This window comes from Spea bombifrons, chromosome 11, assembly GCF_027358695.1.
Source record: "Spea bombifrons isolate aSpeBom1 chromosome 11, aSpeBom1.2.pri, whole genome shotgun sequence".
Classification (NCBI taxonomy): domain Eukaryota; kingdom Metazoa; phylum Chordata; class Amphibia; order Anura; family Pelobatidae; genus Spea; species Spea bombifrons.
Genome location: NC_071097.1, coordinates 37,752,165 through 37,769,386, shown reverse-complemented (window position 1 = coordinate 37,769,386; position 17,222 = coordinate 37,752,165). Strand labels below are relative to the sequence as shown.

At 49.6% G+C, this 17,222-nt stretch overlaps 1 protein-coding gene across 2 annotated transcripts; it reads left to right on the top strand.

The window, feature by feature from the left end:
• The first annotated feature begins 1,917 nt into the window (after positions 1 to 1,917).
• On the top strand, positions 1,918 to 9,070 carry BAG3 (BAG cochaperone 3). Of its 2 annotated transcripts, none has more exons than XM_053451145.1 (4): positions 1,918 to 2,303; positions 6,509 to 6,859; positions 7,372 to 7,737; positions 7,965 to 9,070. In XM_053451145.1, the coding sequence occupies exons 1-4, from the start codon at positions 2,133 to 2,135 to the stop codon at positions 8,655 to 8,657; spliced, it is 1,581 nt and encodes a 526-aa protein (XP_053307120.1). In that variant the 5' UTR covers positions 1,918 to 2,132; the 3' UTR covers positions 8,658 to 9,070. The 2 variants fall into 2 exon arrangements, with proteins under 2 accessions (XP_053307120.1, XP_053307121.1); XM_053451146.1 differs by lacking the exon at positions 1,918 to 2,303 and adding an exon at positions 4,436 to 4,528.
• Positions 9,071 to 17,222: the final 8,152 nt, after the last annotated feature.

Here is a 17,222-nt window from a genome sequence, read left to right as displayed (position 1 = left end):
AGGGACCAGTCAGCGAGAGGCCGCTCATTGCGCAGCCGCGAACAGTCGGCTCCGCCTACCGTTTCCTGTCAGGGTGTACGCGCAGGCATCAGGAGGGGCATGTGCAACTACGTAACTGGGCCACGCCCATGAACGGCGCTGGGGTGACCTTCCCCTCGAAGCCTGGTCGGCTCCGCCTACTGGTGGCAGAGGCCGGAGCGGACAGGCGGGACGCCTCACATAACGGAGAGATCACGTAAAGATTGGGTCTACCCTCGCTGGGGGATCTTCTCTGTGACCGGGGATGAAATTGTATATGCGATGCGGGGTCTGTCACCTCTCCACATCCCACCTATAAGTCCCCTGCACTGACCGTGTGACGGCGTGAACCCCCCCCCCATTATGTGTATCCAATGGGAGCGTCCGAACTTCCTGTTCTCAGGATATACAGAGTTATTACTCCCTATTAAGATATCGCTCCCCTATTCTTATTTAGCTGATTGTTGCTGACTGGTTGAGGCAGACTTTGTAAGAGAGGGTGAAGGGAGAGAACCCCAGGACCTTAAATACTTCAGATAATGCTGGATCTGCCACAGGCTGCCCCCAGTCTCAGCTTCCATGAGGTAAAACAGCCCCTCACTAAAAGATTAAAAGTCTGAAAAACATTTTTACTGGTCGACAAACAGACCCGGCCAAGAAAACCTCATAAAACACCACAAATAACCCCCCCAAAAAACACAGCAAATAACCCCAGAAAATGCCACGAACAACTCTAGAAGGCGGGTGCTTCGTCTCTGCCATCTCGGCTCCCGTTGCGTCTGCGCATGTTCCCGCTGCACAGGACACGCCGTGGAGTTAGCCGTGGCCTCTTCATACCGTTTATTTGACTGAAGGAGCCGACCCGGGTGAAACATTTCCTCTCACCCACAATTCATTGGCGAGACGCCAGGCGATTCCTCTATAACCCCCTCGTGTTTATTAGTTTTGGTCCTCACAGGCACCCATACGTCCTTCCCTTGTCTGCCTTATGCTACAGTTATGCTGTACCACGTCAATGACTGGTTCAGTATATAGTGATGGGAGTTATACTGTACCACGTCAATGACTGGTTCAGTATATAGTGATGGAAGTTATACTGTACCACGTCAATGTCTGTTTTAGCATATAGTGATGGGAGTTATACTGTACCACGTCAATGTCTGGCTTAGTGTATAGTGATGGGAGTTATGCTGTACCACGTCAATGTCTGGCTTAGCATATAGTGATTGGAGTTATGCTGTATCACGTCAATGACTGGTTCAGTATATAGTGATGGGAGTTATACTGTACCACGTCAATGTCTGGTTCAGTATATAGTGATGGGAGTTATACTGTACCACGTCACTGTCTGTCTTAGCATATAGTGATGGGAGTTATACTGTACCACGTCAATGTCTGGCTTAGAATATAATGATGTGAGTTATGCTGTACCATATCTGTTCAGTAAATGTTATTACATTTATTTATAAGTTAATATTTCCCGCCATTCACTTTTTTTGTGAGGTTTTTACACAAAAGTTGGGGGGTGCCACGTACAGGATCTGCCCCGGGTGCCGAGTACTCCAGGCACGGCCCTGGCATAACGCCCGCGATGGGTGGATTTAATGATCCAAATAAATGGAACGTTTTCCAGGCATGTCCGGGACCGGCCCCCGGGGACAGGTTCTTTAGAAAGCAAGGGTTAAATGAAAAGGTTATATTTAACCCCTTTGTGGTTGATCTGTTTGTGAGTCTTCTGGCTCAGGCAGGCCGATGGGGGCAGGAAGATGATGAGTTGCCCCTGGAATGCCAGCCCTGCACCCACCAGAACTTTCCAGTACTTACTGCCAGTCTGAGTCCCGCCCCTGTCCCGGCTGTCCCCGCCTCTCCCAGGCTGTCCCCTCCCTGCTGTCCTCCAGGCTTTGCTGTGTCAGACCCCAGCAGGTCCCCGGACAGACTGTTCTGCCTCGAGCTGCCCTTTTTACCCCCAGTAGGGGTATTTGTCAGCCCCATCCGCTGCCCCCCTAGTTGGCACCTGCCCTTCCCCTGCAGTGACTTCCAGAGATTTCCACCCCTTTCTGTGGCGTCACTGCGGGGCGGTAGATAAAGCCCCTGGCAGGGTGAGAGGAGGCAGAATGGCTCATTACCCCCTTACACGCAGCATGAAGACCGGACTCCACACCAGCGACCCCCTGCCCCCCGGATGGGAGATCAAGCTGGACCCCCACACCGGGTGGCCTTTCTTTGTGGATCATAATAACAGAATCACCACGTGGAGCGACCCCCGGCTGCAGGACACCGGCAAGGTAAGGGTGGGACCCGACCCCCCCCCCCCCGGGGACTGACCCCCCCCGTGGTAGGATAGAAGGCAGGGACTCGTCCTGTGGCCCCCATACCGGCCCCGCACACCCGGCAGGAAGCACTGCTCTGTATACTCGGCACTGACACACACATTGCTCTCAGGCATCCTGATACTTTGTGGCCCCCCCGTGTTCTGTGCTGACAGGTGGCAATCGGGATCAAAGCTGCCCTTCCAGCTGCCACCGACCGCCCTGCCCCCCCCGGCTCTGCCACCGACCCCCCACAGCGTTCTACCTGGTACAGACTCACCCCCGCCACACCAAAGACCACCCTCCCTGCCACCCCCATTGATAGGGCATCTCCCTGACGCGGGGTTAATACGAGGGGGCAGTTGGGTTATTATTGGCAGAAAAGGATCAGTTCGATTTACTGACTTCGATGGCTTTTTATGGTGGGAGAAACGATCCCTTAATTATAGAAAATAGTGGAACGTTCTGCGTGGAGCCAGACCACAAAACCAGCTCCATTCAGCGTGTGATGAGTATCCCCCGTCCGCCCATCGCGGCGTGTACCGGCAACGCCGACCTCGTGTACCGGCCACGCCGACATCATATACCCGGAATGCCGACCTCGTGTACCGGCCACGCCGACATCATATACTCGGAATGCCGACCTCGTGTACCGGCCACGCCGACATCATATACCCGGAATGCCGACCTCGTGTACCGGCCACGCCGACATCATATACTCGGAATGCCGACCTCGTGTACCGGCCACGCCGACATCATATACTCGGAATGCCGACCTCGTGTACCGGCAACGCCGACATCATAATGTAAAATAAATAGATGTAGATTATACGGAAAGGGCCTTTGCGCTGCGGTTGCTGCCGGCTTATGATGTCATATCTCAGCGCCGCCTCTCACTGGGACTGAGGAGCCTCCCGGGGAAGCAGAGATCAGGGGGAACGGGACGCCGGTTTAACTGCCCCTAGGCCCACACAATTCACCCCCACCACAGACGCTTAAATACCCCCCAGGGCGAGACAGCGTGCCGATGATTAGTCGCCCTCGTGAATATGACGTCTGGAAGGACGTCAGTGGCCCCAACTCTCCTCAGACTTCATTTATCTCGCCAGGCACAGGTGGCCCCGTCCACGAGACACAAATGTGGCCGCCGCTCCCCTCGGGCGGTGATATTTTTACAGCTCTTACTAAATGTGCTCCCTGAGCGGACGGCTCTCCGCGGGGCCCCTGGGGCCGCTCTTTATGGTTCTTTTGCTCCAGTTTTATGCTCTAAGCCGGCCCTGAGCCGTCTGTGGGATATATCGCTCCGGTCTGCCCGACGGGCCACGTGAGTTATATTCCTGCCGGTGGGATCCAAAATATTTTTCTCCCCACCCCCTCCTCTGGGCTCCCGCCAACTGCAGGGGCCGGGTCTCGCCCCGAGGAATTCCCAATTAATAAACAGGAGCGCCGGGCCTCGGGGCCCACGAGGAGCGCCGGGACGCGTACGGTTTTTCCTAATTTTTTTTGTGGCTTGGTATTTACTGCCGGTCCTGGCATGAAAGAGTTAAAATGCTGGATGGTTTCCGGGGAGTCACCGGTATTTAACCCTTTCAGATCCGGTGTCCGGTGTAGATCGTGAAGGTGAATTGTTAGCGTGGCCCAGGACGGACGTGTTAGCAGCAGTGGCGCGATCATGCGTCCTCTCAAGTGAATAAATGGAACAGCCTCCCAGCAGAGGAGGGCCCAGGCCATACGTTGTGGCTGATTGGTATGTCCGGTTGCTGACTTGGGACGACCCCGGACTACCCACCGAACACTTCATACTCGTGGCCCCCTCGGCTGAGGCTGATGAGCTTTTAAAAGGCTCCGTGATGTTCGTGCGCCGCTGGGGTTATTGCGCTGCGCTGTCTCTTTAAAGGCCCTTCAAGGTTAAGCCAAGGACACTCATGCGCGGGCCGGGCGTCTCGTTTAGGGATCTTTAGTCCAGGACGCTCTCTTCTCCGGACGGCTCTCGGGTATTTATAACTCTTAACGCCCGACGCGCTTTTTTTGGCTGAAGCTCCTTTTATGTGGAGTTGTTTTTTTTCCCGTTAACCCCTGAGCTGCCTGGAATTTGTGGATCTCCGGGACTCGCTCATTACACAAAGCAGAAGCTCCAGCAACCGTCCAGAAGCAGCTAGCGGATTTTAGGATGCCTTCTGTTTTAACCATTCGGTTGCCAGGTTGCCTCCCAGCAGAAGTGGTAGAGGGTAATACAGTGAGGGGATTAAACATGCATGGGATAGACATACGGCTCCTGAATCTAAGACGAGACCAACGACTGATTGAGGTTTGAGTCCTTACAGCAGTGAATGCGGGCCGACAGGGGCCGATCTGACAGCAGGGCCAGTGTGTGATGGGAGTGGATGTAATTTTAGTGTAAGGTTAGGAATGGCGTTTGTTTTTCGGCCCCCGGCCGGTTTGGGGTCTTTCCGCCTGGCATTTGACCTTCTGTGTCCGGGAGATTTGGTGGGAATGTCGCGGGGGGCCGCGCGTCGCCAGGGTTTTGTGGAGCAGTTGGCTGGCCGTCCTCCGCTCTGCCCCAGCTGTCCCTCGGACCTCCATCGCCTGGCCGGCGGCTCTTCAGCTGTTGCGTGTTTTCTGAGCCGGGCTTAGCTCCTCTCTGACATCCCACGGCGGTTACCAGTGGGGCAAACTCTCTGCGGACCCCAGGGGTGGAACGTCGGATTGTTTCTAACCCCCCCGGTTGCAGGCTGCGCTGTACCTTTAAGCTCGTCGGTTCTGTCATCGGGGCGACGGCCGCCGGGTCAGCTGCTCCTTACTGACCGATGAGTCACAAATAACTGCTGGATAAACTCCCCGCGTTACTCGGCACAGGGCCGGGGGCCACGACCAACACCCACGGGGCCCCCTGAGCGGCCCAGGTTAACCAAACCACGTTCATGTGTGACGGCTGATTCCAGGGTTTCTGTGTGACCTATAGCCCTTCCTGATTAAACTATACATTATACAGGGGGCCGGTCACTGATTTATCTATACATTATACAGGGGCCGGTCACTGATTTATCTATACATTATACAGGGGCCGGTCACTGATTTATCTATACATTATACAGGGGCCGGCTCGCTGATTTATCTATACATTATACAGGGGGCCAGTCACTGATTTATCTATACATTATACAGGGGCCGGTCACTGATTTATCTATACATTATACAGGGGGCCAGTCACTGATTTATCTATACATTATACAGGGGCCGGTCACTGATTTATCTATACATTATACAGGGGGCCGGTCACTGATTTATCTATACATTATACAGGGGCCGGTTACTGATTTATCTGTACATTATACAGGGGCCGGTCACTGATTTATCTATACATTATACAGGGGGCCGGTCACTGATTTATCTATACATTATACAGGGGGCCGGTCACTGATTTATCTATACATTATACAGGGGCCGGTCACTGATTTATCTATACATTATACAGGGGGGGCCGGTCACTGATTTAACTATACATTATACAGGGGCCGGTCACTGATTTAACTATACATTATACAGGGGCCGGTTACTGATTTATCTATACATTATACAGGGGCCGGTCACTGATTTATCTATACATTATACAGGGGGCCGGTCACTGATTTATCTATACATTATACAGGGGGCCGGTCACTGATTTATCTATACATTATACAGGGGCCGGTCACTGATTTATCTATACATTATACAGGGGCCGGTCACTGATTTATCTATACATTATACAGGGGGGGCCGGTCACTGATTTAACTATACATTATACAGGGGCCGGTCACTGATTTAACTATACATTATACAGGGGCCGGTCACTGATTTATCTGTACATTATACAGGGGCCGGTCACTTATTTATCTATACATTATACAGGGGCCGGTTACTGATTTATCTGTACATTATACAGGGGCCGGTCACTGATTTATCTATACATTATACAGGGGCCGGTTACTGATTTATCTGTACATTATACAGGGGGCCGGCTCACTGATTTAACTATACATTATACAGGGGCCGGTTACTGATTTATCTATACATTATACAGGGCATCGTATTGATCGCGTGTCGCTGGCCACCTGTAGATTGGGTTGAATTCTCGGGACGTCCGATGAACCCGAATGGCGTTCGATTGAATTTATTTCCTTCATGTTTTGTTTCTGCAGATGGGCCAGTCTTTGGCCAACGGACCCTCTCAGGAAGGCCACAAGCCGGCTCCCTTAAGAGAAGGGAACGCCTATTACCCTCAGCTCCGTCCGGGTTATATCCCGATACCCATCATCCACGAAGGCCTGGAGAACCGGCAGCAGCACCCGTGTTACGTTCTGCAGCAGCCGGGGATGCAGAGAGTGAGGAGCGAGCCGGTCCCGAGCCACAAGCGTGCGCAGTCCCCTCTGCGGAGTTACACGCGCCCGCAGTCCCCCGGCCGCGGCCGCCCAGAGTCTCCTCCGCTCGACCGGCAAGGGGGGCAGGTCGGCGGATCGCCGGCACCAAGCGGGTCGCCACAAGGACCATCGGTAATACCGCTGCTTCTAGATAACGCACGGCCATAAATTAGCTTCATGTTACTATCCAATCGATTACTTTGTTCCTGGACGGGATTCAGATCTTATCTTAACTACTTCTGCGTCCGCCTGGCCAGCCTGGTGTCGGTACAGACGCATTGTGCTCAGTGAGACTCCCTTTGATCCGGGGCTTTATTCGCTTAGCGTGTCCCTAATTCTGTGGAATCTGCCCCGGGCTGCGTCAGGGTGGGACTCCAATTAAATGCCCAGCCGTCCGCACCCTGACCGCGCAGCCCCCGGCAGGACTGAGTCACGGAGGGAGGATGAGAGAGCGGCTCGTTGTGTGCGCTTTATGGGTTCATGTGGAACGGGGCGTGTTGCCAAAATGTGGGATTAAGGCAGGTGTTTGGGAGGCCTGAGCAGGACTGGTTCCCGAGCGGCGAGGCGGACGGCACATTCTGCATTATGCCGATTTGGGTAAGAATGATTAGTAATTTTGAGGGTCTCTGTCATTTCGTTTGCAGCCCCCTCCTTCTACGACAGACTCCCAAAGCAACTTGTCCCAATCCCCCGGCAGACAGTCTCCTGGAAGGCAGAGCGTGGGAGGCCACCAGCTGCCCCGTGGCTACATCCCCATACGTGTCATCCATGAGAATAACGTGCCACGGCAGCCCACCCACAGCTTCCAGTTTGCGCCGAAGACTCATTATTCCCAGCCGCCCGGAGAATACCAGCCACACCAACCGGTCTTCTGCAAAGTCCAGGACGAGAGGGACTCCAGAGCAGCTCCGGCGCAACCTGCGTCCAAAGCTGCACCACGGGTGCTCTCTAGTCGAGAAAACTCACCGGTCAGAATTGTGACTCCGGCTCCTTCCGGTGAAAAGCCTCAGGTAATAACGCCAGATCTATAACCGGGCTCTCCGTGGATGCGTTTTACTGAATATCCATAAACTCCTTAAAATAGATAAAACCATAGAGAGGTTCTAGCTGTGATAGAAAGCCCCCCCCCCCAGAGTCCTGCTCCTTCCTCAGTCCGTTGGAAGCATTTAGCGTTCATCGTGTATCGTCACGTCGTCATGACGATGGCTTTAATCTTTCACCGTTTATTATTCTTCAGGTGCAGCAGATCCCCGTTCAGCGGGAATCCCCACCGAGGAATCATCAGGACAATCAGCCAAGCTCTCCGGTCTCCGCCGAGCTGCCCACCTACGCTCCGATTCAGATGACCTTCACGGAGGCAGAATGTAAACCTCCTCCCCGGAGAGCGGTACCCGAAAAGGTCGAGATGAAGATCGAAAGCCCTATTCAGACTCCTCCGGCGGAAGAGGCGCCACCTCCGTATGAGTCTGTCCCTCAGAAGGAGCCGGAAGCCGCCGAGTCCCAGCAGAAGCACCCGGGCGTCCTACAGGTAGAGAGGATCCTGGAGAAGGTGGAGGCCTTAGAAAAGGCCGTCGAAGACTTCAAGGGTAGAAGAAGTGAGAAGCGGTATCTGGTGCTGGAGGAAGACCTCACTAAAGCTCTGCTGGCGTTGGACTCGGTAGATCCAGAAGGTCGCGTTGACGTGCGTCAGGTGAGGCGGGATGGTGTCAGGAAAGTCCAGAACATTCTGGAAGCTCTGGAGCAGAAAGCTTCTGAAGGCACAGAAGGCGGCCAAGCCATGGACTTAGCCGGTAGCTCCCAGGATTCCATGGAGGTTGAGAACACGGCGGACAGAAGTAACGTGGCTCCTGGCTCTTCAGACCGGGACATTTCTCGACCCAAGGAAGAGCGAGCCCCCGACCCGTCCTCGTCCGCTCCCGACGGACACTAGTTACTTGCTGACGGGAAACCTCTGAACTCTCGAGATGGGGTTGGGTTTGGATTTTGCAATTGAAAGGCTGCATGTGTTTCTGTCGTTTTATCACCCACTGGTTTTCACGCCACCAAACGTGGTCACCGAGAACCTCTAGGACTGCTTTCCTTGAATGAGATGTAATTGCTTAAGCAAACATTATTTCCTCCCCGGTTATCACAAGCAGCGTAGCCACGAGATGGTCCTGCGCTGGGGAGGGCTTTACCCGGGATATCAATGCTGTAACTTTACAGCAGCTATAAAGGGTTAATCGTCATTATTTAAAGGGACACGCACACCGCGCTCAGGGCCACACACCCGCTATACCGTCAGGAGCTGCGCATGCCGCTGGCGTTGCCCCTGCTCCGAGCCCACGTCCCGTCCACAACGCGTTTAACTTAAAAGGATTCTGGAACGCCGGAGAGGGCGTCGAGCGGCGCTTCCCGCTGCGGGCCGGCTGATAGGCCGTCGGCGGCAATAAACCTGCGGCCGTTGTGAATTGTTGGAGTGGAGAAGGGATCCTGCGCCAAGCGGCAGCGGGGCTTTGATGTAACGTTATAAGCTGCATGCGGCCCGGTCTGTAAACCTATAGATCGGATCTATACGTTCTGTTTTCAGGGCGCCGGAAACAAACCGTCCGTTTACACCCCACCCCCCCTCACGCGTTCACTCCGTCCTGCTGATCGCCGCTGATCACTCCCCCCCCCCCCGTAAAGTGCGTTTAGAATCTATATATTTCTATGTGTGAATAAAGTTTACAGTTTATTTTAAATTAACGTTCGGAGAGCTGCGTCTGTTTTTTATTCCGTGGCGTAGATAAGGCGTGCGGGTACAGCGAGGGCGCGTGGCCCTGTAACACTCCCAGCTGAGTCGCCAGGGGCCCCTGGAGTCCCGTCTGGGACTGCTTTGTGGTTTATCCATCTGTGGGACGTGTATAAAACTCCTTCAGATGCACTCAGCGGCCCGGCCCCCGTCACCGACCGCACGCACTCAGCGGACCGGCCCCGTCACCGGCCGCACGCACTCAGCGGCCCGGCCCCGTCACCGACCGCAAGCACTCAGCGGCCCGGCACCGTCACCGACTGCAAGCACTCAGCGGCCCGGCCCCGTCACCGACCGCAAGCACTCAGCGGACGGCCCCGTCACCAAGCGCGCGCACTCAGCGGTCCGGCCCCGTCACCGACCGCAAGCACTCAGCGGCCCGACCCCGTCACCGGCTGCGCGCACTCAGCGGATGGCCCCGTCACCAAGCGCGCGCACTCAGCGGCCCGGCCCCGTCACCAACCGCACGCACTCAGCGGACCGGCCCTGTCACCGACCGCACGCACTCAGCGGCCCGGCCCCGTCACCGACTGCGCGCACTCAGCGGACCGGCCCCGTCACCGACTGCGCGCACTCAGCAGACGGCCCCGTCACCAAGCGCGCGCACTCAGCGGTCCTGCCCCGTCACCAACCGCACGCACTCAGCGGCCCGACCCCCTCACCGGCCGCAAGCACTCAGCGGACCGGCCCCGTCACCAAGCACACTCACTCAGTGGGCCGTCACATTTCACAGTCAGGCCTCCTCTGTCCGTTTCCTGCCTTTATAAAATTAAACACGAGTCAAGGACCCCCTCAAACACTCACCCCAGTCCCCACTCACCCCAGTCCCCACTCACCCCGCTCCCTCTAACACCACACGCCCCCTGCTAAAAATGGGGAATTACTGCGGCTGGAGGGGCTGTGTCATCGTTTAAAAATAAATCAGGATTCCAGGGATTTTTTGCCCCCTGATGGGGCAGATCCCAGCACGTTCTCAGAACAGACTTAACCCATCTACCTCCTCCTGATTCATTGTTACCCCTACTACCCCCACCCCTTTACCCCTCCTCCCCCAAGCAATGATGCAAGCCTGGCTGCATGGTGTCCCGTGGCACAGGGTCACGTGACCCCTCACGGGGTGACCCCACAAATACCGACGGGCCCCAGAATTACCACCCTGACCACTAACTGGTGCAAAAGCAAGGACAACATACTGGTGGAGGGAGCCCTGGGACTGTGCTTAGAATCCAGGGCAGTTGGCAGGTGTCCCGTTTGGACTCCAGTACCACTATTGCCCTTGTGAAAACAATGAGACGGGGCAGACAGATTCCCCTCTTTCGGTCACGGCTCAGTAATGTGACACACGCGTGTAACAGGATAACGGTGAGCAGCCATTTCTATTTATAGAGCAGGAGGCTGGCGGAGGAGACGGCGAGTCCCGGCGGCCCAAATCCCAGCGATTAAAGAGAACGTCCTGCGGTGAAAGCGGAATCTCTCGCCTCCCGATATTTATTGTTTATTATTTATATATCGCCGTCATACTCCGCAGCGCTGTACATTGTGTGTTATTATTATTTATATATCGCCGTCATACTCCGCAGCGCTGTACAATGTGTGTTATTATTATTTATATATCGCCGTCATACTCCGCAGCGCTGTACAATGTGTGTTATTATTATTTATATATCGCCGTCATACTCCGCAGCGCTGTACAATGTGTGTTATTATTATTTATATATCGGCGTCATACTCCGCAGCGCTGTACAATGTGTTATTATTATTTATATATCGCCGTCATACTCCGCAGCGCTGTACAATGTGTTATTATTATTTATATATCGCCGTCATACTCCGCAGCGCTGTACAATGTGTGTTATTATTATTTATATATCGCCCTCATACTCCGCAGCGCTGTACAATGTGTGTTATTATTATTTATATATCGCCGTCATACTCCGCAGCGCTGTACAATGTGTGTTATTATTATTTCTATATCGCCGTCATACTCCGCAGCGCTGTACAATGTGTTATTATTATTTATATATCGCCGTCATACTCCGCAGCGCTGTACAATGTGTTATTATTATTTATATATCGCCGTCATACTCCGCAGCGCTGTACAATGTGTTATTATTATTTATATATCGCCGTCATACTCCGCAGCGCTGTACAATGTGTTATTATTATTTATATATCGCCGTCATACTCCGCAGCGCTGTACAATGTGTTATTATTATTTATATATCGCCGTCATACTCCGCAGCGCTGTACAATGTGTTATTATTATTATTTATATATCGCCGTCATACTCCGCAGCGCTGTACAATGTGTGTTATTATTATTTATATATCACCGTCATACTCCACAGCGCTGTACTATGTGTGTTATTATTATTATTTATATATCGCCGTCATACTCCGCAGCGCTGTACAATGTGTGTTATTATTATTTATATATCGCCGTCATACTCCGCAGCGCTGTACAATGTGTGTTATTATTATTTATATATCGCTGTCATACTCCGCAGCGCTGTACAATGTGTATTATTATTATTTATATATCGCCGTCATACTCCGCAGCGCTGTACAATGTGTGTTATTATTATTTATATATCGCCGTCATACTCCGCAGCGCTGTACAATGTGTTATTATTATTATTTATATATCGCCGTCATACTCCGCAGCGCTGTACAATGTGTGTTATTATTATTTATATATCGCCGTCATACTCCGCAGCGCTGTACAATGTGTTATTATTATTATTTATATATCGCCATCATACTCCGCAGCGCTGTACAATGTGTGTTATTATTATTTATATATCACCGTCATACCCCGCAGTGCTGTACAATGTGTTATTATTATTTATATATCGCCGTCATACTCCGCAGCGCTGTACAATGTGTGTTATTATTATTTATATATCGCTGTCATACTCCGCAGCGCTGTACAATGTGTGTTATTATTATTTATATATCGCCGTCATACTCCGCAGCGCTGTACAATGTGTGTTATTATTATTTATATATCACCGTCATACTCCACAGCGCTGTACTATGTGTGTTATTATTATTATTTATATATCGCCGTCATACTCCGCAGCGCTGTACAATGTGTGTTATTATTATTTATATATCGCCGTCATACTCCGCAGCGCTGTACAATGTGTGTTATTATTATTTATATATCGCCGTCATACTCCGCAGCGCTGTACAATGTGTGTTATTATTATTATTTATATATCGCTGTCATACTCCGCAGCGCTGTACAATGTGTTATTATTATTTATATATCGCTGTCATACTCCGCAGCGCTGTACAATGTGTTATTATTATTTATATATCGCTGTCATACTCTGCAGCGCTGTACAATGTGTTATTATTATTATTTATATGTCGCCGTCATACTCCGCAGCGCTGTACAATGTGTTATTATTATTTATATATCGCCGTCATACTCCGCAGCGCTGTACAATGTGTGTTATTATTATTTATATATATATCGCCGTCATACTCCGCAGCGCTGTACAATGTGTGTTATTATTATTTATATATCGCTGTCATACTCCGCAGCGCTGTACAATGTGTTATTATTATTAATTATATATCGCCGTCATACTCCGCAGCGCTGTACAATGTGTGTTATTATTATTTATATATCGCTGTCATACTCCGCAGCGCTGTACAATGTGTGTTATTATTATTTATATATCGCCGTCATACTCCGCAGCGCTGTACAATGTGTTATTATTATTATTATTTATATATCGCTGTCATACTCCGCAGCGCTCTACAATGTGTGTTATTATTATTTATATATCTCCGTCATACTCCGCAGCGCTGTACAATGTGTTATTATTATTATTATTTATATATCGCTGTCATACTCCGCAGCGCTCTACAATGTGTGTTATTATTATTTATATATCGCCGTCATGCTCCGCAGCGCTGTACAATGTGTTATTATTATTATTTATATATCGCCATCATACTCCGCAGCGCTGTACAATGTGTTATTATTATTATATATATCGCCGTCATACTCCGCAGCGCTGTACAATGTGTGTTATTATTATTTATATATCGCCGTCATACTCCGCCGCGCTGTACAATGTGTGTTATTATTATTTATATATCGCCGTCATACTCCGCAGCGCTGTACAATGTGTTATTATTATTTATATATCGCCGTCATACTCCGCAGCGCTGTACAATGTGTGTTATTATTATTTATATATCGCCGTCATACTCCGCAGCGCTGTACAATGTGTGTTATTATTATTTATATATCACCGTCATACTCCGCAGCGCTGTACAATGTGTTATTATTATTTATATATCGCCGTCATACTCCGCAGCGCTGTACAATGTGTTATTATTATTTATATATCGCCATCATACTCCGCAGCGCTGTACAATGTGTGTTATTATTATTTATATATCGCCGTCATACTCCGCAGCGCTGTACAATGTGTTATTATTATTTATATATCGCCGTCATACTCCGCAGCGCTGTACAATGTGTGTTATTATTATTTATATATCGCCGTCATACTCCGCAGCGCTGTACAATGTGTGTTATTATTATTTATATATCCCCGTCATACTCCGCAGCGCTGTACAATGTGTTATAATTATTTATATATCGCCGTCATACTCCACAGCGCTGTACAATGTGTGTTAATATTATTATTTATATATCGCCGTCATACTCCGCAGCGCTGTACAATGTGTGTTATTATTATTATTTATATATCGCCGTCATACTCCGCAGCGCTGTACAATGTGTTATTATTATTATTTATATATCGCCGTCATACTCCGCAGCGCTGTACAATGTGTTATTATTATTATTTATATATCGCCGTCATACTCCGCAGCGCTGTACAATGTGTGTTATTATTATTTCTATATCGCCGTCATACTCCGCAGCGCTGTACAATGTGTGTTATTATTTATATATCGCCGTCATACTCCGCAGCGCTGTACAATGTGTTATTATTATTTATATATCGCCGTCATACTCCGCAGCGCTGTACAATGTGTTATTATTATTATTTATATATCGCCGTCATACTCCGCAGCGCTGTACAATGTGTGTTATTATTATTTATATATCGCCGTCATACTCCGCAGCGCTGTACAATGTGTGTTATTATTATTTATATATCGCTGTCATACTCCGCAGCGCTGTACAATGAGTGTTATTATTATTTATATATCGCCGTCATACTCCGCAGTGCTGTACAATGTGTTATTATTATTTATATATCGCCGTCATACTCCGCAGCGCTGTACAATGTGTGTTATTATTATTTATATATCGCTGTCATACTACGCAGCGCTGTACAATGTGTGTTATTATTATTTATATATCGCCCTCATACTCCGCAGCGCTGTACAATGTGTTATTATTATTTATATATCGCCGTCATACTCCGCAGCGCTGTACAATGTGTTATTATTATTATTTATATATTGCCGTCATACTCCGCAGCGCTGTACAATGTGTTATTATTATTTATATATCGCCATCATACTCCGCAGCGCTGTACAATGTGTTATTATTATTATTTATATATCGCCGTCATACTCCGCAGCGCTGTACAATGTGTGCTATTATTATTTATATATCGCCGTCATACTCCGCAGCGCTGTACAATGTGTGTTATTATTATTTATATATCGCCCTCATACTCCGCAGCGCTGTACAATGTGTTATTATTATTTATATATCGCCGTTATACTCCGCAGCGCTGTACAATGTGTGTTCTTATTATTATTTATATATCGCCGTCATACTCCGCAGCGCTGTACAATGTGTATTATTATTATTTATATATCGCCGTCATACTCCGCAGCGCTGTACAATGTGTGTTGTTATTATTTATATATCGCCGTCATACTCCGCAGCGCTGTACAATGTGTGTTATTATTATTATTTATATATCGCCGTCATACTCCGCAGCGCTGTACAATGTGTTATTATATATATATCGCAGTCATACTCCGCAGCGCTGTACAATGTGTGTTATTATTATTTATATATCGCCATCATACTCCGCAGCGCTGTACAATGTGTTATTATATATATATCGCAGTCATACTCCGCAGCGCTGTACAATGTGTTATTATTATTTATATATCGCCCTCATACTCCGCAGCGCTGTACAATGTGTGTTATTATTATTATTTATATATCGCCGTCATACTCCGCAGCGCTGTACAATGTGTTATTATTATTTATATATCGCCGTCATACTCCGCAGCGCTGTACAATGTGTGTTATTATATATATATCGCAGTCATACTCCGCAGCGCTGTACAATGTGTGTTATTATTATTTATATATCGCCCTCATACTCCGCAGCGCTGTACAATGTGTTATTATATATATATCGCAGTCATACTCCGCAGCACTGTACAATGTGTTATTAATATTAATATATCGCCAGCCATCGCTTTACTGGATCCTTGTCTGGTGAGGTATATTTTTGGGAAGCCGGCAGGGTCCTGTTTATCGTAACCGTGTAACCCTTTCACTGCCAGGAATGAGATCACTGGCCCTTCTGTCTCCTCCGACGGCATAAAGGATTCATTACACAGAATTCCATGCGAAGCTACGTCGTCGTTTATTACAGTCCTGAAGATTAAATCATTCATTATTAAGATTCCACAAGCATATAGTGGAGCTCAGTACATAACATACTACTTGCTGTTACGCTTGCACATGTAGCTGCTAGGTTATAGGAGCTTACAGTCTAATGGGAGTGAGTTAAAGAGCTGTATTGTGGGCTGACTGGCCCCCTCCTGAGCTCTCGCAGTGAGAATCCCGCAGGCAGCACCCGGCTAACAAAATGCTAAAAGCCATGTGTAGGGTTTTGAGGAGTGATAAGGAGGGACAGGGTTAATGGGGAGGATCAGGGGACTGGGGGTTAATGGGGAGGATCAGGGAATGGGGGAAGGGTTAATGGGGAGGATCAGGGGACTGGGGGTTAATGAGGAGGATCAGGGTACTGGGGGTTAATGAGGAGGATCAGGGGACTGGGGGTTAATGGGGAGGATCAGGGAATGAGGGAAGGGTTAATGGGAAAGTTCAGGGGACTGGGGGTTAATGGGGAGGATCAGGGGATGAGGGAAGGGTTAATGGGAAAGTTCAGGGGACTGGGGGGTGTTAATAGGGAGGGGAGAGATCTATTTATTAAAGGGCTGCATGAAATGATATGGCTGTGAGTGTTTCCTCTACCGAGTAATACCCCGTCGGCATTGTCCCTACTACCCCATCCCCTTAGATGCCGGGCTGCGTGTAGGAAACCTACTTGGGGTAATCGGCAAGTACAGCATTGTTGGTCTCTATGGTGATAAAACGATATTAAAAACTTTACACCGAAATCACCTTTCCTGCACCCAGAGCCCCCGTCCGCCGGAGGGTTTACTTTTGCCAGTGAGGGTAGTGCTTGTATTTAAGTGTTTAATACGTGGGCCACATAATATATAGACGTTTATCCCGGGGCGGGGGCCGGGCGCTGCTTACTGAATGATACATCGCAACAGCTCCTATGTTCACCAACTACATTAGGAAGAGTCAGAGCCACCGGCCCCAACCAGTCGCTGACATTTAATGCCATTTTCAGTCAAAAGATGTTTAGTAAAAGCAAATAACTCCCTAAGGGTGTTGCGCTGCAAGGTGTAGTTCCCAGAGCTGGCCACCAGGGGTCAGTTCTGTATCAGCCCAACTCCTGCA